The sequence below is a fragment of the Haliotis cracherodii genome, unplaced genomic scaffold (genome assembly GCF_022045235.1).
Source record: "Haliotis cracherodii isolate W230 unplaced genomic scaffold, xgHalCrac1.p SCAF_13, whole genome shotgun sequence".
In the NCBI taxonomy this organism is placed as follows: Eukaryota; Metazoa; Mollusca; class Gastropoda; order Lepetellida; family Haliotidae; genus Haliotis; species Haliotis cracherodii.
In genome coordinates, this window is record NW_027266268.1 from 27,527,895 (window position 1) to 27,551,860 (window position 23,966).

General features: G+C 43.2%; 1 protein-coding gene across 1 annotated transcript; it reads left to right on the forward strand.

The window, feature by feature from the left end:
* Positions 1–485: 485 nt before the first annotated feature.
* Positions 486–14,627, forward strand: LOC139459125 (uncharacterized). Its single transcript, XM_071240574.1, has 8 exons — positions 486–761; positions 6,472–6,631; positions 7,579–7,718; positions 8,022–8,207; positions 8,946–9,062; positions 9,579–9,665; positions 12,304–12,457; positions 13,030–14,627. The coding sequence occupies exons 1-8, from the start codon at positions 567–569 to the stop codon at positions 13,044–13,046; spliced, it is 1,056 nt and encodes a 351-aa protein (XP_071096675.1). The 5' UTR covers positions 486–566; the 3' UTR covers positions 13,047–14,627.
* Positions 14,628–23,966: the final 9,339 nt, after the last annotated feature.

Genomic DNA, 23,966 nt, shown 5'->3' on the forward strand with positions numbered 1-23,966 from the left:
CAGCACCGTACCGTGCTCGTGGGTTTCACCGAAGTGGTAACCGTCTGAGACCTGCATCACTTCGGGCTTTCCTCCCAAATTAAGCTGACACGCCGTGATATTGCTGGGATACTGCTAAAAGCGGCGTAAAACCATATTCACTCGATTGCTCACACTAAACATGTGACTGCGATACAGGTAATAATAACATTATCCGAAAACAGGATGTGTGTGAATATCTACTTCGTTCACATGTGTGAAGCCACGATGTTACGGTCTGGCCTTTTATATTCATGAAACATGATGAATGTTGTCACCAACGAACAATACATTAATGGACTATGCGAATGTTTCTAATCCACCAGACACTCAGCGGCGGACAGTTGTGAGAGTCCCCGATCAGATTACCGATTAACTCGCTAACGTAATAGCGGAGAGGTCCGATAGCGTTATAGCGGGGAGGTCAACACGGAAGGGTTTGTGTCGTCATACTTACCCGGATACTCGGAAAGTAGAACAGTTTGACTTTATCTACGTAGCCGACTTCGTTCCGTTAGCAACAACTCTAGTGAGAGGTACTGTCGTCAATGTCGTCCCCGGAGTTTGGTTCACTACCCCCGGAACAGCACGTGAAGCCTGGACCGCCGGTGTCCGGACCATATGGCAGTACCAACTACGATCCGGAGGCGGGGACGGGCGACGACAACGATGGGCCTCCCCTCTCCTTCGCCGACCTCGGAATACCGACGGGGCCCCAAATAGAGACGACGGTTGCTGGGAAGGTGAGTGAGGGAAGCTGGTACGACAATGTCGTTAAAGGAACTCTCCGAGCGCTGACACAAGATATATACGGACCTAATTTATCGGAGAGACGGAAATATTCAACTGACATTCGCAATGCACTATCGGGTCGTATTGTTAAGTGCACTATCGCGTTGCTTAGCCCACTATCTACAACCCATACACAGGGCAAGTATGTGTGGCCAGTTGAAGACAGTTGTCAGTCTTCATGTAGAAACTGAATACGAGTCTGCTAATACTGGATGGACAAAGATGTCCAAGCGTCCCCGTTATAGAACAGCGCCAACTTATTACATATCTTTATCACCAGTGATAATGAATTACAAAATATTATGAAGAGATATTTTAACTTTTCTTGTCATTGGTGTTTTCAAATACATTTATAGTTGTTTTGAATCAATTTCCTAATGTGTATCTGCAGCATATATATGTAAGGAACAGTGTCAGACTTTGGAATAAAGGGGTGCACGGGTGAAAGGGGGCGGGACACGCACGCACGCACGCACGCACACATTCCCTGGATCCGCCAGACATATGCTCCTGTCTTTTACTGTCCCACCTGTTATCAGTCTTTTGCGACACAGCACAATACGGGTCATCATGACTTTAAGTTCGCGTTGCGATTTCAAATGCCCTTGAAACAGATATGCACACGTCTCAACAAACAAAAGCATTATATAAAGGGAGTTATAAAAATGTAGGTATTCAGTATCGCAGTAGCACAAGCAGACACACATACAACTTGCCATGGTCATTCAACTGTGAACTAATGTCTAGCTCAGCCCCTCCGTAACTATCACCGACGGCATAGAATTAACGGTGAATCGCTGTACCTCAGACACTCTTTGTGTCGCCAATACATGAATAGCGCGGTGGTTGGATAACCTGGTAGATAAGGGAGTGGTTGTTGCGTCGGAGACCCTGGTTCCATTCCAGACAATGTGTGAAGACCAATCTTGACCCCCTCCGAGATGTGAAGGAAACAACGGCGTAAGACCACAGTCACTCATTGTCTCCAAACTGGCGTATGCCATGTGTGTCTCTCCCAGTGTCAGACATCGGGTGCCGGCGTCCATATTGCATGTCCCATTGTATGTACGAGGAAGTTATCCAGGACAGATATGAATATGTATATAATAAAGGTGTATTAATATATTTTAGTCTATACGAAAATCTTCAATCCATATTTATGTTGATTTTTAATGTCAATCTGCTATTTTATTAACATCATTATTGCTGTTGTCTTTGTGAAATTATGCTTTGTCTACAGTTGCGCAGAATGTTTACTTAGTGTGATTTTGTTTCCATTTTGTGTGTTTTCGATTTCCTTTCCATCCCCTGTGTCTGCGTCATGGTCACACCGTTAGATCACGGTACGTTATGTTCTCTGGCAAATTCCATGACACTTTTTGGGTTGAACAACTCATGACGTTTGGACTTTGACACTCATCTCTTGAGATGACGGACTGGGTTTCTTACATTAGACTTCATAAGCTTGCCACACTGCCTAACCCGTGGACTTGAGTAGAGTTTGCATTGTTAAGAAAACTAGTTGGAGAACAATAATTATTTTCATAAGTAAGTTTACTCATTATCATCGTTCTGGGCTTAAGTTAGTAAAGGTAAGTGGCACTGTTGATGAGCCTCCCGTACCTGTCTGTGTCAACGGGGGTCAGCAGTAACCAGCCTCCAGAAATGTTATCAGTTCTGTTCCGGGATGCGGGTAGTTTCTTTAAGCTACTTTCATATTGGAGGGGTGGAGTTGGGTAGGTCTGTTATAGATTTTTATCAGATACAGAACCCGGGAAGATCCGGGTTAGAATAGGTCTTCAGCAACCAATTCTTGTCGTAAAAGGCGACTATGCTTGTCGTAAGAGGCGACTAACGGGATCGGGTGGTCAGGCTCGCTGACTTGGTCGATGCATGTCCAGTGATGTGATCTGAAATGGGGTTTAACGTCGCGTCCAAGAGTATTGCACTTATATAGCGACGTGCATGTACGTGTGTGTGTTTGTGTGTCTGCTTGTACTAGACCGGACTGATGCCGATTTATAGTGCTAGCTCACATGAATACCCCACTCAGACACAGTATACTGACCCCGAGCCGACCAGTCCTTGTTTTAGCTCCGAGAGCCAGGCAGGGTAACAACAAGTACCATCTTTTAACGTCTTTTCGTATGACGCGGCCGGGGATCGAACCCCGGACCTTCCGCTCTCCGGGCGGACGCTCTACCACTCTTCCGCTCTTCGGTCACGTCACAGTTTCTATACATCATATCGTCGATATACCTGAATCTGTGGTTAAAAATATTGACTAACGTCCGAATTGCTTTAATTTTTGACACATTATCCTGAACCTTTGAAGATACAGGTAAAACTATATATGTCTGTTTAGTGACAAATGTCCCATGAACCAAGGAGTGAGTGAGTATGGTTTTACGCCGCTTTTAGCAATATTCCAGCAATATCACGGCGTGGAACACCAGAAATGGGCTTCACACATTGTACCCATGTCGGGAATCGAACCCGGGTCTTCGGCGGGACGAGCGAACGCTTTAACCACCATGCTACCCGACCGCCCCATGAATCAAGGAATGAAGGTTGTCGTGTTGGGTAGTGGTGTAAATATCAAATGTTTTGATGGAATTGAACTTGGTTCTTGTCCGAGTTTGCAAAAAATTCAAGTAGTTTAACTTCTTGGCCTAATTCACCTCATGTTGTTGCCAATCAGCGCAGTAATGCTGCCTCGTACGCATAAGGAAACATATCAGGGGATTAGGCTCGTGGGAATGTCTACTTCTTGTCTAAATGTCATATCCTCTCATGTTTCATAGATGAGATTGATCTAAGGACTATATAAAGTTGTGCTGACCCTCCCCATTTGATGTAACACTTTTCCATGATCCCCATAATCACGTTTTTATTTGAAAAAAAACCAAACTGTCATTTTCTTCATTTGTTGAAATATCGAATTTGAAACTGGAATGAAATTTACTTATAAAAACATCTACGTAGAAAACCACACTGTAGAAAACAGATTGAATCCTAATTGTATGTCAGCAACTCGTCCTATGACACACATGGTGTGTAGTTAATGTCCTCTGCACTATCATATCAGCTATACCCATCAGTTGTCAGAACACTCGGCTATACCGCGGTAGGCAGGTGTGCCGGCACAGGGTGTGAGGTACATGTGTCACTTGTGCTGGCTGCAGGGGATAGTTGGCCTTGGCAACCACGCTCTAACATTAGTCATGGAGCAGCAGACCCGGATCTATTTAAAATGACCCCGTTTTGGCTTACGTTCGCAAATGGTTTCCCGAATTAAGGAATTTATCGAGCATTTTTATTATTTCAAGTGCACCCCCCGATACCTATTGAAAAACAACCTGTGCACTCGGGCTGGGACGACGCCAAATTTACTACCCGGGTATCCACCCACCCTATTACCCCATCCTACCTGGGTTCCCACTGTAGATCTCAAAAGATATGTACAAAATGTCCGATTGGGAATGTTTTTACCATTGCCTTGGCCAAACCTTTTTAGATACATCTATTAAACAATCTGGTCGTGCATACACTTAAGTTATATCTTTATTCAACCATATGAAAAGTCGGAATTGGTGCATAGTCAAAACGAAATGCGAACATAAGTGAGCTGTGGTGTAACCATAGAGTTCTAGATAATTTTTGTCATTAAACAATATATCACGGGAGTAACCACGGGGCCGGGTAGTTCTGTAGGTACCCGGGTCCTACTCAGTATCCACGCGATCCGGGTACCCGAGTTACCCGTCTCATCCCTACTCTTTGCTCTTTAATCCGTATCCGTTTCCGTCCAAGATTTTTCAGCTCAGAATTTGGAAAATGAGGAGGGTTCCTGTGATCTATATCCCGTGAAGATCCGGGGTAAAAGAGGTGTTCAGCAACCCATACTTGCCGTGAAAGGTGACTATTCTTGTCGTAAGGGGCGACTAACAGGATGGGATGGTCAGGCTCGCTGACTTGGTTGATGCATGTCACCGTATCTGAATTGCTTTGACAGAAGCTCATGATGTCAATAGCTGGATTGACCAGTCCAGACTCGATTATTTTCAGACCGCCGTCGTGGAATATTGCTGAGTGCGGCGTTAAACAACAAAAAATAACCCCAAAAAAAACAAACAAACATGATGGTCGTAAATCCTCGCAAGTTTTGCGCCTGGTCGTGTTAATTTTATTGTAACATATCACAAGACACATGGCTATATTTTCTATGTCTTAAAAACTAAGTATCCAGAAAACATGCCTGCGTCATTGAATTTGCCATGATCCAAGTGAGGGGTTTAGTTGGTTAAACGCTGCTTTGATTTGTATGTATGTTTGTTGTTTAACGCCGCACTGAGCAATATTCCAGCTATGTGACGGTGGTCTGTAAATAATCGAGTCTGAACCAGACAATCCAGTGATTGACATCGTGAGCATCGTTCCACGCCTCTTACGACAAGTATAGTCGCCTTTTACGGCAAGCATGCGTTGCTGAAGACCTATTCTACCCGGATCTTCACGGGTCTTGAACACTATGTCAGTTGCATCGGACACGTCGGTAACACAGGTTGGTGCTAGAAAATCAAGGACATGAAGGTTAATGGGGCGAATCTGGGTTCGAATCCATTGGACCAAGCAAAGAACTTTACTCCCAAACTATTCTTTCAAAACACAGATCGATCTTTTCCGACAAGTATTCCTTTTTATGTTGATATTCCAAGGTTTCTCAGACAACAGTAGTACATGTAGACCTCGTCTGTCATACAGACCCCGAAACAAATATATCCAATACAGTCTATAAGTCTATAATGTTTGGCAAGTCTAGATTACTGCAGTATCTGAAAATGAAGAAAGTCTCTGGGCTCCTTTTTATTATGTTTTATAACTATAATTTAACAAAAACAAATTCTGTAAAATATGTTCATTTCAGAGACGAGATGTTAGTTTAATATAGACCCACCTAGCACCATCTGTAAAAAAGGCGGGGCGGTCGGGTAGCCTAGTGGTGAAAGCGTTCGCTCGTCACGCCGAAGAGTGAGTGGAGTATTCATGTAAAAAAATGCTGCACGGTATCTCAGTGCGCTAGCACTATAAAAACGGCCGGACGAAGATCGTTGGTCGTTGTTCACCAACCAATGGTTTTTCTGGTGCAGATCTAGACTCGATGACTCTCAGACCAATATGATGATATATTTTGATGTCATGACGAGTACCAATCCAGCGATGATGTGGACATGGGCGTTGGAATTGAACTCGTATAGTGGACGTCACGAGCTAACGCTTTAACCATTATGCTACTTTGCAACCACCAGACCTGCGGCATGGTATCTCAGTGGGCTCGCACTATAAAATCGACATTAGTCCGGACTAGTACAAGCAGCCAGCCACACCCACCCACATACCTGCTTGGACATCGCTGTATAAGTGTAATGATCTTGGACGCGATGTTAAACGCCATTTCACCTCACCTCACTATGTACTACCGAAACTGAAGAATTGTAACAAAACAACATTCATTCACACCCTTATCATGCTCAGATCAGATGTGTGTGATGGGGGTAGGGGAGTAGCCTTATGGTTGAGCTTTAGCTAGTTTCTCCAGAACTAGACACTACTGTTGATGTAGGATAGCTGCCTTCAATTCAAATCACGAACCTGTTACAGATGCGGAAGATCAAGGATATTGAGATGAAAGAGAAGGTGTTCCTCGCTCTCTCTGGAATCGCCATCATCGCATCCACCGCCTTCACCATCTACAAGCTGGCTACTGTGGACAAGGCTCAGGCGGACTTTGTCTTCGCCCTCGTCATCATTGTCAATGCATGTGCGTCCAGCGGAAAGGGTTTTATAGAACATATTTTTATTTCTTCTTTTTTTTCCTTTTTTTAAAAATATATTTTTTTCAATTCATTAGACTGTAACATTGGTACACGAGGTATATAAGTTTAGCAGTTCATAGTATCTTAAAACATGATCAGATATGGGTAATATACATATATTGGATTTGAACAAACTTAACACATTGTTAGCGCGATTTGGAAATGATTGAAATTGGTAAAAAATCTAAATTAATAGTGTATGTTGTTAGTTGCCTATTAGAATGAGTGAGTGAGTTGAGTTTAACTCCTCTTAGAACAGTATTCCCGTTCTGGATGTGTCTGCTTAATGTGGGAGGAAAGCCCGAAGTGATGCAGGTCACAGACGTTTACCCCTTTGGTGAAACCAGAGCACATGTATGATGCTGACAAACCTAGAAACATAATCGGGGCGAATCGGGATTCGAACCCACGATCATAGGTTTCTTGCGTGCCCAAAGAACGCAACCATAACAGCAACATTTCGGCGCCTTAGACGACTGCACCATGAATGCCTTCCTGTCGATTAGATGTCACAAGGTGTGTGAGTCACAGTACACATGCCATGGTTGGCACAGTGGTATCAGGCGTCGCATTTCGTTGAGTGTAATTGTTTACCTTCGTCATACCAGGATCCGCTGGTCGTGGATACGATTCACAAATTCGCCCAGATTCAGATCCATGGTTTGTTTGGCATTATACCTGTGCTTGTGCATGGATTTCCCCAACACGGTAAGCGTGCACGGGCAACGTCAGTTTGGTTTCCGCCCAGCCCCCCCCCCCCCCCCCCCCCCCCCCCCCCCCCCAACACACACACACACACACACATCAAGCTGACACGCCGTGAAATGACTGAAATACTGTTCAAAGCGTCGTTGAACCCATCTTAGTCACTCACACTGGTCTTCATCCGTAGGCTTCTGCTCATTCTATCTGGTGCACGGAGTGCTGAAGGAACGCCCGTATGAAATCTTCATCCTCGTCATCACCACCGTCATCATGCTCATCTACCTCATCGTCAACTACTCCGTGGGCAAGGAAGGCACCATCAAACTGGTCGGTACATGTACACATTCACACATGATTGTCTTGTAGCTGATCTTCCCGAGGCAAGAGCGCCCACTAGCCTTTTTTAGTCTTGTTTCCACCCTTGGTTTATCGAGCCCACTTTCCTGTGCTAAATATGATTGGACTATCGCACATACCGATAGTCCAATCAGAGAACGTTTCACAAAATCAACATCCACGACTGGGACACCTTCGTATGAAAGTGATGTAGCTCCTCCTTTCTTTGTTGACACGTCTTTTAAATCTTAAACAATATCCAGCTCAGCTCAATTGCGTCCTTGTCTTTTCCAGGTCCGACTGATCATCGCATGCTTCCTGGCACCATTCGTGGCGCTGATGGGTGGGTGGCTGGGGAGGGAGTACATGCTGTCAGGGAACCTCATCTTCAGGACGGTGGGTGCCAGCTCTATGCTGCAGTCCATGTGCAAGAACCTCTTCCTTTTCCTGGACTTGCTCAAGCTCGACCTCCAACTCGGGGTGAGGATTCTAGTAGATACTTAGTCCATAAACCTGCTCTGGGTGATAAATAACGTTAATATTAATATCAACCACCCGTTTGTCTTGTCAGACTCGATTATTTACAGGCCGTCGTGGTGTGACCGGAACATTGCTGACTGCAGCATTATTCAACCCATAAATAAATATAAGCAGTTCCGTGGAGAATCCGAGTTAGAATTGGTATTGTGGTGAGAGGCGACTAACGGGATCGGGTGGTCAGGTTCGCTGACTTAATTGATGCATGTCATCGTATCCCAATTGCGTTGATCATGTTCATTATGTCAATAACTGTATTGTATGGTCCAGACTTGATTAATTACAGGCGAACTATATTGTCGTAAGACGCGACAAACGGGATCGGGTGGTCAGGCTCACTGACTTGGTTGATGCATTTCATCGTATCTCAATTGCTTTGATCGATGCTCATGGGGTCAATAGCTGGATTGTTTGGTCCAGACCCGATTATGTACCGCCGTCATATAGCTGGAATATTGCTGAATGCAACGTTAAACAACAAACAAACAAACAAACAAACAAACAAACATGCTAAAACAGAGCGTGTGGCTGGTACATTACGCCTGTTGAACAACTATATAGAGACCGTGCCCGTAACTCAACTGTTCAAGATCAACCGATGTTCTGTGATCTCATTGTCCTCCGTATGCCCTGAAGTTGTGAGCGTGTCGCTGCATGACGTCATTTATTATCTAATTTCAGATCACCATGGTCATACTGATTCTTGTAAACGGTACCAACGTCAACACGCTCGACATCGTCGTTCTCTGTGTCGGTATCGTCGTAACCATAGGCTGGTTCGTCTTGGGACATGCATGTGTAAGCCATGATAAACTCCACGGGCATCGATTACCCCTACAAATATGTTAACCCAATTTGTCTATCGAAATTGTTAAGAGAAACAAGTACGTAATATTTTCGCCAGCACTAGCTTACTTTCTGAACGGAAATATCTGTCTTCAGCAACCCATGCTTGTCATAAAGGCGACTCTGCTTGTCGTAAGAGGCGACTGACGGGATCGGGTGGTCAGGCTCGCTGATCCGGTTGATGCATGCCATCGATCCCAATAACATGGATCAATGCTCATGATGTCAATCACTGGATTGTCTGGACTCGATTATGTACAGACTGCCGTCATACAGCTGGAATATTGCTGAGAGCGGCGTTAAACAACAAACAAACATCTGTCACTTTGGAATGCAACCATTCCATCGAACGACGGAAGTGTGTTTTTCTCATAAATTCATATTAATCATCAAACATTTGTCCATCTTAACCTCAAGTAGAATACCTTTGTACCCGTTGTATTCTCAATTACAACTGCCCTGTTGCAGGTGCGCTTTGAGCACAAGATCATGACGTACGTGTTCTGGGCCCTCAGTCCCCTTGAGCTGGGTTATATCATTTATAAAATTGTCAAGGTAAGATGCAAAATATGAAGACAATCAAGTGAGTGTGTGGGTACATTTTCAAATAGATACGAATAAGCGGGACTTAAACAATACACGTGTCTTTTAAAAATACAAAAAAAGTTCCTATACCCTAGACTTAAGTAGTTATACCCAAGAATAAAGTAAATAAAATAGTTAAGGTAGCTATACCATATTAAAAAATAAAAGTAATAATATGATTCCCCAGGCATACGTTATTAGATCTCGAATTATGTGTTTTTTATCTTACCTTGTACTTTTGAATTGGACCCTAACGGGATCGGGTTGTCAGGCTGACTTGGTTGACGCATGTCATCATATAACAAATGCGTAAATCACTGGGTTCTCTGGTCCAAAGTCGATTCTTTATCCTCATCATAAAGCTGGGTGCAGCGTTCAACAACTAACAAACGTACATGCAAAGCCCTTGTACCATCATCGAATTTATGTGTGCTGCAGTCAGCAATGTCCGGCTAGATTCCAGGTCATTGTCAACATTTTCACGGGACATGACGGCGTCCTTCCATAGAATGGCCTAGTACAAGAGAACTAGCTTCTACTACCATATAAAGACCTAGTACTACCATATAATGACGTTCTATCATATAATGACCTAGTACTGACGTGAAATGACCAAGTCCTACCTGGTACTACTATCACATGACCCAGTACGAACGTGGAACGACCTGGTACTACTATAGAATGACCTAGTACGAACGTGGACCGACTTGGTACTACTGTAGAATGACCTAGTACGAACGTGGAACGACCTGGTACTACTATAGAATGACCTAGTACGAACGTGGACCGACCTGGTACTACTATAGAATGACCTAGTACTAACGTGGAACGACCTGGTACTACTATAGAATGACCTAGTACGAACGTGGAACGACCTAGTGCTACTATATAATGACCTGGTACTAACGTGGAACGACCTGGTACTACTATAGAATGACCTAGTACGAACGTGGAACGACCTAGTGCTACTATATAATGACCTGGTACGAACGTGGAACGACCTGGTACTACTATAGAATGACCTAGTACTAACGTGGAACGACCTGGTACTACTATAGAATGACCTAGTACGAACGTGGACCGACCTGGTACTACTATATAATGACCTAGTATGGACGTGGAACGACCTGGTACTACTATAGAATGCCCTAGTACGAACGTGGAACGACATGGTACTACTGTAGAATGACCTAGTTCTGACGTAAAAGGACCTGGTACTGCTATAGAATAACCTTGTCCTAACGTGGAATGACCTGGCACTACTATATAATGACCAAGTACTAACGTGGACCGACCTGGTACTACTATAGAATGACCTTGTCCTAACGTGGACCGACCTGGTACTATTATAGAATGACCTAGTACGAACATGGACCGACCTGGTACTACTATAGAATGACCTAGTACGAACGTGGACCGACCTGGTACTACTATAGAATGACCAAGTACGAACGTGGACCGACCTGGTACTACTATAGAATGACCAAGTACGAACGTGGACCGACCTGGTACTACTATAGAATGACCAAGTACGAACGTGGACCGACCTGGTACTACTATATAATGACCAAGTACGAACGTGGACCGACCTGGTACTACTATAGAATGACCAAGTACGAACGTGGACCGACCTGGTACTACTATAGAATGACCAAGTACGAACGTGGACCGACCTGGTACTACTATAGAATGACCTAGTACGAACGTGGACCGACCTGGTACTACTATAGAATGACCTAGTACTAACGTGGACCGACATGGTACTACTATAGAATGACCAAGTACGAACGTGGACCGACCTGGTACTACTATAGAATGACCAAGTACGAACGTGGACCGACCTGATACTACTATAGAATGACCAAGTACGAACGCGGACCGACCTGGTACTACTATAAAATGACCAAGTACGAACGTGGACCGACCTGGTACTACTATAGAATGACCTAGTACGAACGTGGACCGACCTGGTACTACTATAGAATGACCTAGTACGAACGTGGACCGACATGGTACTACTATAGAATGACCAAGTACTAACGTGGACCGACCTGGTACTACTATTGAATGACCTAGTACGAACGTGGACCGACCTGGTACTACTATAGAATGACCTAGTACGAACGTGGACCGACATGGTACTACTATAGAATGACCTAGTACGAACGTTGAACGACCTGGTACTACTATAGAGTGAGTGAGTGAATATGGTTTTACGCCGCTTTTAGCAATATTCCAGCAATATCACGGCGGGGGACACCAGAAATGGGCTTCAAACATTGTACCCATGTCGGGAATCGAACCCGGGTCTTCGGCGTGACGAGAGAACGCTTTAACCACTAAGCAACCTGACCGCCCCTACTACTATAGAATGACCTAGTACTAACGTGGAACGACCTTGTACTACTATATAATGACCTAGTACTAATGTGGAACGACCTGGTACTACTATAGAATGACCTAGTACAAACCTGGAATGACTAATTTTTACCAGAGAATGACCTTGACTAACATAATGACATATATTTATTGCGATAGACTGACACAGCACAACCATAGAATGACTAAGTTTTTATATATATCTGTGGCTTTCCCAATCCACCTGTAGGCGTCGCAGCGTCTGTCTTTGGCACCGGCTGTGGCCCCGGCTCTGGCCGCGTGCTCCGTCACGGCAGGCATTCTGGCAGCTCTAACTCGGGTCGGCGTCATCATCCTGACCTACTTCGTCTACAGGAACTACGACAACGGCCTCAAGGAAAAGGGTGAGGACATATACATAGGTCTAGTAACACCAGAAACAAGATAGAACATAATTCATCCATAGGTGCAGCCAGAAATATTCCATCTTTATCAGAGAGATCTGTAGATGAACTAATCTACCCCAGCCAAATATTCATTGATTGATAACATGAGCAACAATCCACGACGCCGGGTGCGTTGACACACAACCAACCAGGCCATATATTATAATAATCCAATCCTCATTAGTTAAGATGACCGTATCACGTTTTGCCTGATCAGCAATATTGCTTAACACAGGGGTGGATATCTTGTTCCAATGGCTGTAGAATAGGTCTTCAGCAACCCATGCTTGTCGTAAGAGGCGACTAACGGGATCGGGTGGTCAGGCTCGCTGACTTGGGTGATGCATGAACATTGTATCCCAATTGCGTGGATCGATGCTCATGATGTCAATCACTGGCTTGTCTGGTCCAGACTCGATTATTTACAGACCGCCGTCACATCGAGGGAATATTGCAAAGAGGGAATATATGATGTATGCTCACTGTCCCAAACATTGGTGTTCCGTGTCCTATTTGTGTTTATTTTTCAGCATTTGGCTCCAACTGACCACATGGATTCATGAATCGTTCATCAAGGAAGAGGTTCAAACACTCCATCCCTCGTCACGCTTGGGTTATCTCAATCACGTGGTACCAGCCATCATATGATACCTTCGTCACGTGGTGTCAACCTACACGTGGTACAAGTCATCCTATGATTCCTTTCAGCAGGTGGTATCGACGTCAAGCTGCTTCTCGTCATGGCGGAGACGTGTTTTAAATGTAGAAATATACGGTCACTCGATGGAACATACAATAAACTCAAGAAGGAAGCGGAATTTCTGAAACCGGTTCTCCAAACCGTGGACAATCGTTCCAGATGACATACCCGCTGCACCACGCCTATCATTCATATCTTACAGAATTTCTATCCAACTACCATCCGCCAGTCTGTACATATACTAACAGAGTCCTGTACACATATTTTCTCTTAGCCAATCAGGGGCGGTCGGGTAGCCTAGTGGTTAAAGCGTTCGCTCGTCACGCCGAAGACCCGGGTTCGATTCCCGACATATGTACAATGTTTGAAGCCCAATTCTGGTGACCCCCGCCGTGATATTGCTGGAATATTGCTAAAAACGGCGTAAAACCATACTCACTCAATCTTAGCCAGTCAAGTGTAGCGGTCACGATATGGCTGAAATATTGCCGAAGTGACTACTATAAATATTAACTCACTCACTCAAGTGAGTTCAGAAGTGAATATGCCAAGTGTGTCACCCTGTCAACATTGTTAATATGTTTATATTAAGTGTAAATAATCATTCATTCGTTTGCTGAAAGACTCTCTTTGTTAATATTTTCATTTCGTATAAATGAAATCCGGATTGGTAAAAGAGCAACAGTGCTTAATGTGTAAATACCGATCCGGGGACAATAGCTGGTAATATAAACATGTTATTGCAAAAAAAACATAATTAGATGTACAGAACATAAAAATAAACCCACAACTATAAACTGTATGTATGGTGTGGTGCTGTGTCCATCACGTATATCATGAAGACAGGCGACAGGGAAGCGCAGTAACCGAAGAGCACTGTCTTGGGACGCGAGACTCATCACAGTAAGAAACATAAAGCACGAGACATTAATCACAGTGTTAAATATAAAGCACGGCACCCTCATCACAGTGTTGAATAAAAAGCACGGCACAATCATCACAGTGTTCAATATAAAGCACGAGACTCATCACAGTGTTAAATATAAAGCACGAGACTCATCACAGTGTTAAATATAAAGCACGGCACACTCATCACACTGTTGAATAAAAAGCACGAGACTCATCACAGTGTTAAATATAAAGCACGGCACACTCATCACAGTGTTCAATATAAAGCACGAGACTCATCACAGTGTTAAATATAAAGCACGGCACACTCATCACACTGTTGAATAAAAAGCACGGAATATTCACCGCAGTATCAAACATAAAGCACGAGACATTAATCAAAGTGTTAAATATAAATACGAGACTCACCACAGTTATAAACAGTAAGCACAGTAAACTCACCGCACTATCAAACATAAAGCAGGACACATTCATCGTAGTGTTAAATATAAAGCACAGCATGCTCATCACAGTGTTAAATTATAAAGCACGTGTAACTTACATCTCGGCTACACAAACAGTGAGTGAGTGAGTAAGGTTTTACGCCGCTTTTAGCAATATTCCAGCAATATCAGGGCGGGGGACACCAGAAATGTTTCACACATTGTACCCATGTCGGGAATCGAACCCGGGGCGTGACGAGCGAACGCTTTAACCACTAGGCTACCTGACCGCCCCCTACACAAACAGACCGTATGTACAATGCCCCTACCGAGGCAGATATTCCATATAAGACGGTTCTCGTGCGTCCAGGTGTTGCTCCTTGGAGGAAGGATATGCCAGAAAACTTAATCGTAATATTTCACCTGCCCATTGGGAAAATAATCCTAAATAATCCAAATTCGGTTATAACAGAGATAAATATAAAAGACACAACCCTGTCCACGTTCATAAGAAATCTCTGCCCAAAGCAGAGTCGATAGTACGATTCCGAATACATCATGAATCGCTATCAAATACTGATAATATCGATTGCCCGCGAAAAGGTGAGAATATCTTGCCCCACTGGCGGCATCTGTCACAAACACATACAAAGGCAAGTCAATTGTTCACCTGAAAAATAAACCGGAAACATATGATACAAGTCGAAAGAAGGAATTGCATCGGACATTTTTGTCACTGAAGCGTCACATTTGGGAATGTCTTCTTAATGTATACATGTACCATAAGACAATGTTTTATTTGTTTGTTTGTTTGTTTGTTTGTTTGTTGTTTAACGCCGCGTTCCAGGTATATGACAGCGGTCTGTAAATAATCGAGTCTGGACCAGACAATCCAGTCATTGACATCATGAGCATCGATCCACGCCTTTGGGATAAAATGACATGTATCAACCAAGTCAGCGAGCCTGACCACCCGATCCCGTTAGTCGCCTCTTACGACAAACAGTCGTTTTTTACGGCAAGCATGGGTTGCTGATGACCTATTCTACCCCGGATCTTCACGGGTAGTTTTTGAATGTACGGAGATGCATTACTATAAGCCAGTACGGCTTGTTTGCGGATCCCGTCATGGATAATAGAATAACTATGATTAAACCTCTGAGCTCGCAAATTATTTTTGTTTACACATTTGAAAACAGGTGGTAGTCACTAGGGGCCAGATCTGGTGAATAAGATGGCGGGGGTGAAGCTCGTAACCACATCCCCGTAGAGTACCCATTGCTATATGCAACTGTCGGGGAAAAGACCGTACACACCCATGTTTGATGGTGACTAAAACTGAAACATGATTTTATCATTTTCCCAACAACATGCCAAGCTGACCAAGGATTTCAAGATTCAGAGTGGCAAAACACTCTCAACAAGACTGTATGACAAGAGGGATAAGTTCAAATTTCCAGTAGTCAGCTTTACCTTCATGTCGAGCAATATTCCAGCAGCCCCAGCCATTGGTGTTTACATTCCACAACGTTTGAGATACAATCGAGCATGCTCTTTCTACCATGATTTCAATGAGCGTCATAGGCCTCATGCTCAGAAGTTGTTTGATCGAGGTTACAACAAACATACAAGGCCTCTGTAAATCTTTCAAAAGTTTTTTTGGTAGACATGTGGAGGACATATCCAAATTTGACGCATCAGTGACACAAATCATGTCCGATGCAATTCCCTTTTATCAAATGTACCATATTTTTCTGGGGTTTTTTTTCAGGTGAACAATTGACTTGCCCTTGCATGTGTTTGTGGCGGGTGGCACCGGCGGGGTAGGATACGATCACTTTTTCGCGAACACCTGGTATCATTAATATTTCATAGTGCTCATACTCATGATAAAGTCGGAATTGTACAATCGACTCTGCTTTTTATGCAGAGACTACTTTTGGATATGGAAAGGGTTTTGTCGCTTTATTCCACACCATGTTGTGTAACAGACTATCATGAAACGTCGATAGTTTTGTAGTATCTATACTTATCTACTATATTTCATTCAAGTATGGTACTTGGCAGTATCGAGATGAACATTAAAGAGGTGCGATTTCCCGTGGGGTTACATTGCATTGCTTTACAACATTCGTCACCACTCGCCCCTTTCCGTAACCTGCAAGAAGATCGGCTTGTCCCGGAATAACACGAGTTGGTCACGAATGTGCTTTACAAGTTAGGAAATCGACGGGCTTACGTCAGGCAACAACACTTATTTGTTTATACAAATTGTGAAAGTGACGGTGCTTCCGGTAGGGCAGTATCATGCTTACCCTTTTCGCCAACATCTCGTGTCATCACATATTTTCAGTGATTCAGTTATTCATTCATATAATTTTCAACGCTCTTTTTACCTTTTATGCCCAATGGAATCTGTTTCTGCGGATAATCAAGAATGAATATTCTCTGGCGTTGACATTAAAATTATATATTTTTTATATTTACATTTTGTGAAATGTCGTAAAGCAGGTCCTGAACTAGGTCGTAAGCTAAGCGGCATTCGTGAACGGGGACCTGGTTTAGTTGTATACATTGTGATTCTATCAACCAATGGTTTGTCTTGCTTTTGAGTGAGTGAGTGAGTTGGGTTTAACGCCGCTTTTAACAGTATTACAGTTATATCGCAGCGTCTCAGCTTGATATGGGAGGAAAGCCCGAAGTGATGCAGGTCTCAGACGTTTACCACTTCGGTGAAACCCACGAGCACTGGTATGGTGCTGACAAACCTAGAAACATAATCGGAGCGAACCGGGATTCGAACCCACAATCATAGGTTTCTGGCGTGACGCAACTCTGCACAGCGACTTAGACGACTTAGCCTCCCTCTTGTTTTTGAAGAGCGATAACTGGGCTTGGTCTCACGGGGATTGATATTATCCACTATTGAGCACACTGGCACTTGAAGGCAACAAGATCACAGAAGATTCATCTTTGTTATTTTTGTTTGTTTGTTTGTTGTTTAACGCCGCACTCTACTCGGCAATATTCCAGCTATATGACGGCGGTCTGTAAACAATCGAATCTGGACCAGACGATCCAGTGATTGACATCATGAGCATCGATCCACGCAATTGGGATCAATGTCGTGCATCAACCAGGTCAGCCAGCCTGACCACCCGATCCCGTTAGTCGCCATCATTTTAAAACTTCTACTCAAGTTTCTATCCAAAGTTACATAAAAACTTACTCCAGTCTTTTGACAGAAACAAGACCACACATGTTCAAATGTTGACCACACATCAATGTTTAGGACTGACTGCTTATCCCATTCAGGGAATTCAAACTGATACCTTTCCAGAATTATCCGTCTCGAAACCATCTTTCTGAAGAATCTTAAATGATTCAAGAGAATCATGCCTTCAATAAGTCAGTTTGTGTACAGTCACACACATGGCCTTGACCCGGACTCATTCAATGGCTGCACAGGCTTGAAAAGTTTGGACCTATCATTCGGTGATATGTATGTTCATGCAGTTAGTTATTCAAGGATCGTGTGGATTAGTTAACTTATCATTGTTGGCTGAAAATTGGACTTTACACTTTGCTCCAATGTGTGGAACAAAAACGTGTCTTTCAAAAGGACAATTTAAACCCCAAGCCAACACACCACCAAACCTATTGTATTTCAAAAACTATATCTTGAAAAGTAACATTGTTTTGTTGTTGTTTTTTCAATACGTATCAACTCAATAAGAAAAAAAAACCTGTCTGTTAACTATACTGGTGTATACATTACAAGTTCCTTCGAGGCGGGACTACAAGTTTGTTTGTTTGTTTGTTTAACGCCGCACTCAGCAATATTACAGCTTTATGACGGAGGTCTTAATCCAGTCTGGACCAGACAATCCAGTGATTGACATCATGAGCATCGATCCGCGCAATTGGAATGCGATGACATGCATCATCCAAGTCAGCGAGCCTGACCACCTGATCCCGTTAGTTGCCTCTTACGACAAGCATAGTCGCTTTTTACAGCAAGCATGGGTTGCTGAGGACCTATTCTGATCCGGATCTTCACGGGTAGGGACAAGTATTTTTTTTCGCAATTTTGCCTTTTAAGCCCAATGAAATCATTCACGTCGGAAAGTCGAGATTATTCTCTGGCGTTGAAGTTTTATATAAACATACTATACTGAGTCAAATTAAAAACTTCACATTTTTAAAAGTAATCCCATATATGATATACAACGGACAAATGTATCAGAGAAGGTAATTTTTAATCATTAATGTCAAAAGAAGGATTTTAATTAACGGTGGTAACCATAATTTGTTCCAAGCACCTACGGTATTCGGTAATAACATCAACAGTTTAAATCATAAGTCCCAAGCACTAGAATCTGATGGCACACAAGTTCAGTAGCGTGTATGGCCACAATGTGCGTTGACAACTGCCACACAACGCCTCCGCGTGGACCTTGTGATGCTTGTGAACACATGATTGAGAAGACGACGCCATTGTTGCTGCAAAATGGTGCCAAGATCTTGCAAATTCTGTGGTTGGTTCTGGAGAGTGCGCAGACTTCTGCCAAGAGCATCCCAGACGTGTTGACGGCCAGTCCATGACGTTGACTCCCGCATTCTGAAGGAAATTCCTTGTCAAAATTGCTATGTGGGGTCTGGCATTGTCGTGTTGGAAGATCAAACCGGGTCCATGTGCTGCCATAAAAGGCAGAAGAAGCCTGGAATGTGCATTGACACAGAAAGCACCCCACACCATGACACTTCCGCCTCGAAATCTGTCAACTTCCTGTACACAACACTGGGCGTAACGTTCATGACGGCGCCTCCACACCCTCGCCCTACCATCAGCAAATCGAAGATTAAATCGGGATTCATCACTGAAGACGACTTGATTCCAATTCCTCTGAGTCCATCGTAAGTGTCGCTGTGCCCACAATTGACGTTGACGTCTGTGTAATTGAGTCAGAATCGGCCCACAGTATGGCCGTCGTGCTTGAAGGTGAGCAGTTCTCAGACGGTTTCGAACAGTTTGCGCACTCAGTCTACCCCTAAACAGTTCATTTCTGGTTGATGTAGCCGTCAAAAATCGGTTACGGAGGTGACGTAAGACAATCTGACGATCCTCTGCATGTGACGTCACACGTGGTCGACCTGGCCGAGGGCGATCAGCGGTGGTAGCTGTTTGCTGTAGACGCGTCTGTAAATCATAAATAGTCCGTCGCCTACAACCCATCGTCCTTGCGACTTCAGCTACGGACGTTCCCGTCTGCAACATGCCGATGGCACGTTCAAGTTGCACATTTGAAAGGCGTGGCATGACAAATGGCCGTAAAGACTTTTGTTTTCTTGTGTTTTACCTTTTGTGTTAATAACTGCTAACAAGTATGGCTGAAAACACGTGCGGTATTATGGCCACGTGACCAGTTGCACGTGTAAAACCACTCTTGCCACTGTAGTGCTGTGCACATGATTTTGATCGATTCACCTGCACAAAAATGGGTGTTATACGTGGCCATTACTGTTTAAATACACAATAAGGGCCCACAATGATAACTGGTCAAAATGTTAAAATTTTAGGATTGTGAAGTTTTTAATTTGGTTCAGTATATTTAGCTGTAGTTTATTTAGAGGTTGGTCTAAAAGAACACAAACATGGCTGAGGGGACATAATTATTGCCGTATAAAATACATTTTCATTTAGGACTGAAATTCCGAGGAAAGCATTTTTTAATTGCTTTCCATACTTTGAATAATAAGTACCCGAATTTGTCATTTCCTCGTCCACAATCAGTTGATGTATTGCACGGTTTCAATGGCTTGTAACAATAAATACGTGGACCTACAAGCATTCCTGGGCGGTTAGGGTATATACGCTGTCAAAACATGGCCTATTTAGCTTTCACTCACTACAACTTCCTTTTCCCACAGGTGCGTTATCTTCCGAAGGCAAGGTGAGGTTAGGTGAAAGTCAAAGAGTATTGCACTGATATAGCGACTTTGTGTGTGTGTGTGTGTGTGTGTGTGTTGGGGGGGGGGGGGGGGGTTCGTTCATTGAAGTGGGACCACACTCCACTATTGAGAACACTGGCACTTGAAGGCAACAAGTTCAAAGAAGATTCATCTTTGTTATTTTTGTTTGTTTGTTTGTTTGTTGTTTAACGCCGCACACTACTCGGCAATATTCCAGTTATATGACGGCGGCCTGTAAATAATCGAATCTGGACCAGACAATCCAGTGATTAGCATTATGAGCATCGATCCACGCAAATGACATCAATGTCGTGCATCAACCAAGTCAGCCAGCCTGACCACCCGATCCCGTTAGTCGCCATCTTTTTGAAACTTCTACTCAAGTTTCTATCCACAGTTACATAAACACTGACTCCAGAGCACAGACTTTTGACAGAAACAAGACCACACATGTTCAAATGTTGACCACACATCAATATTTAGGACTGACTGCTTATCCCATTCAGGGAATTGAAACCAATACCTTTCCAGAATTATCGGTCTCGAAACCATCTTTCTGAAGAGTCTTAAATGATTCAAGAGAATCATGCCTTCAATAAGTCAGTTTGTGTACAGTCACACACATGGCCTTGACCCGGACTCATTCAATGGCTGCACAGGCTTGAAAAGTTTGGACCTATCATTCGTTGATGTGTATGTTCATGCAGCTATTCAAGGATCGTGTGGATTAGTAAGCTTATCATTGTTGGCTGAAAATTGGACTTTACACTTTGCTCCAATGTGTGGAACAAAAACGTGTCTTTCAAGAGTACAATTTAAATCCCAAGCCAACACACCACCAAACCTATTGTATTTCAAAAACTATATCTTGAAAAGTAACATTGTTTTGTTGTTGTTTTTTCAATACGTATCAACTCAATAAGAAAAAAACCCCTGTCTGTTAACTATACTGGTGTATACATTACAAGTTCCTTCGAGGCGGGACTACAAGTTTGTTTGTTTGTTTGTTTAACGCCGCACTCAGCAATATTACAGCTTTATGACGGAGGTCTTAATCCAGTCTGGACCAGACAATCCAGTGATTGACATCATGAGCATCGATACATGCATCATCCAAGTCAGCGAGCCTGATCACCCGATCCCGTCAGTCGCCTCTTACGACAAGCATAGTCACCTTTTACAGCAAGCATGGGTTGCTGAAGACCTAATCTGATCCGGATCTTCACGGGTGGGGACGACAAGTATTTTATTCGCAATTTTGCCTTTTAAGCCCAATGAAATCATTCACGTCGGATAGTCGTGATTATTCTCTGGCGTTGACGTTTTATATAAACATACTATTTAGCTGTAGTTTATTTAGAGGTTGGTCTAAAAGAACACAAACATGGCTGAGGGGGCATTATCATTGCCGTAAAATACATTTCCATTTAGGACTGAACTTCCGAGGAAAGTACGTTTCAATTGTTTTCGATACTTCAAATGATAAGTACCCGAATTTGTCATTTCCTCGTCCACAATCAGTTGATATATTGCACGGTTTATAGTGCTTGCAGACTAAGTTACCACTCACAGTATACCGACTCCGAGCCGACCAGTCCTTGTTATACCCTTAATGCCGAGCGGTAGACAGGGTAACAAGTACCATCTTTTAACGTCTTTTGGTATGACTGGGCCGGGAATCGAACCCCGGACCTTCCGCTCTCCGGTTGGACGTTCTACCGGAGTCCGTCTCCCTGTTTCCACTAGGCTTTGATATAGGCTAGTGGACGCGCTTGCCACGGGGAGAGCCAGGTAGGTACATATGTTTTACTTTTACATAACAGGAGGCTGTACAGTAAATGTGTTATTTACCTTAACCTTTTGGTGTACATGTATCATTTGCGTTCGATGCTATATGGCTGAGATATTGCAAGCGACGGTAGTGAGTGAGTGAGTGAGTTGGGGATAACATCGTTTTGAACAATATTCCCGTTATATCACAGAGTGTCCGCTTAATGTGGGGGTAAAGCCCGAAGTGACACAGTGTCAGGTGTTTACTCAATCCGATTAAAATGAGACCTTAGTTCTCGCTACCGCTTAACAAAGCTTTGTTTAGTGGTAGTGAGAACTAAGATCTGATTTTAATGAGATTGGGTGTTTACTATTTTGATGAAACCCAGTATGCTGACAAACCTTGAAACAATCAGGGTGAATCGGATTCAAACACACAATCATAGCTTTTTAGCGCGGCCAAGGGCCTTAGACGACTGGCCCACCCATGTCCGATGCGACCGCAAGTTGTAAAGCATAAATTTGTTTGATATATGCTCTTATGTTATGAAATTCAATTTTATGCAGTTCATTATGTAAGAATGTTCGAATATTTTCTATTGACTTGGATGTTAAATATTCTGTCTCCCCAACAAAGACATGTTCTTTAAACCAGTTACATGTATGTAAATATGTTACAGAATTTAAGATATAGATTTGGTTTGATTTGTTTTTCTTGCTTGTTTAATGCCTCTCACAGTAATATTCCATTTTCATGACGATGGCTTGTAAAATGTAAGTGTGCACCAGACAAATCTGTTAGTGATATTATGAGTGAGTGAGTGAGTGAGTATGGTTTTACGCTGTTTTAGCAATATTCCAGCAATATCAGGGAGGGGGACACCAGACATGGGCTTTACACATTGTACCAATGTCGGGAATCGAACCCGCGTCGGCGCGAAGAGCCAACGCTTTAACCACTAGGCTACCCAATCGCCCCTCTATATTATGAGCAAGGCTCCATGCAAAAGTCTAGTAAGGTGTGTCTTTCTGGAGCAATTTGTAGTAGGATATGTGGAGAACATTTCCAAATTTGGTGCATCTGTGACAAAAGTTATGTATGCAATGCCCTGTGTTGACTTGTACTTTATGTTGCAGTATTTGTGCAGATGAACAATTGACTTGCCTTTGCATGTGTTTATGATGGGTGTCACCTGAATCGAGAGAGCGATTCATAAACACAAACTTAGAATATTGTTGGATTGGTACAATGGACTCTGCTGAGATTTCTTTGGTTGTCGTTGCTTTTAGTAACAATAAAGATTTAACGAATGTTGATTTTTGTGTTGTTTTCAAATACAATGCTATCTCACAAGTCTCTGTCACTTCTCATCAGAATTGATATATCAAGCAGCAAAACGTTTGGTTTCCCCTCTGGTAGAAGCAATGTTTCTTCAGCAGAGGCCCCAACATGATGTCATCACAATATTAAATGAATAGGTGTTACACAGTTTGGAGACGTCTTTATTCGACATCACAAATGACAGAGATAGAACAACAGGAAACAGAACTAACTACTACATGATTCTATAATGTAAATGTACATGATCGTCTAAAAGTGAGGATAGTCTCAGATTGACACAGATTTATGCTATCTCATTGCTCGAGGGCTTGCCACTGTCCCAGGCACACTACATTAGCTGACCTGTTGTCG

Bases quoted from the DNA above. Each gene is read 5' to 3' on its own strand.
- LOC139459125 (XM_071240574.1), top strand. From the start codon at position 567: ATGTCGTCCCCGGAGTTTGGTTCACTACCCCCGGAACAGCACGTGAAG. The intron at 762-6,471 runs GTGAGTGAGGGA...AACCTGTTACAG, and splicing joins AGACGACGGTTGCTGGGAAG to ATGCGGAAGATCAAGGATAT. The intron at 9,666-12,303 runs GTAAGATGCAAA...ATCCACCTGTAG, and splicing joins TCATTTATAAAATTGTCAAG to GCGTCGCAGCGTCTGTCTTT.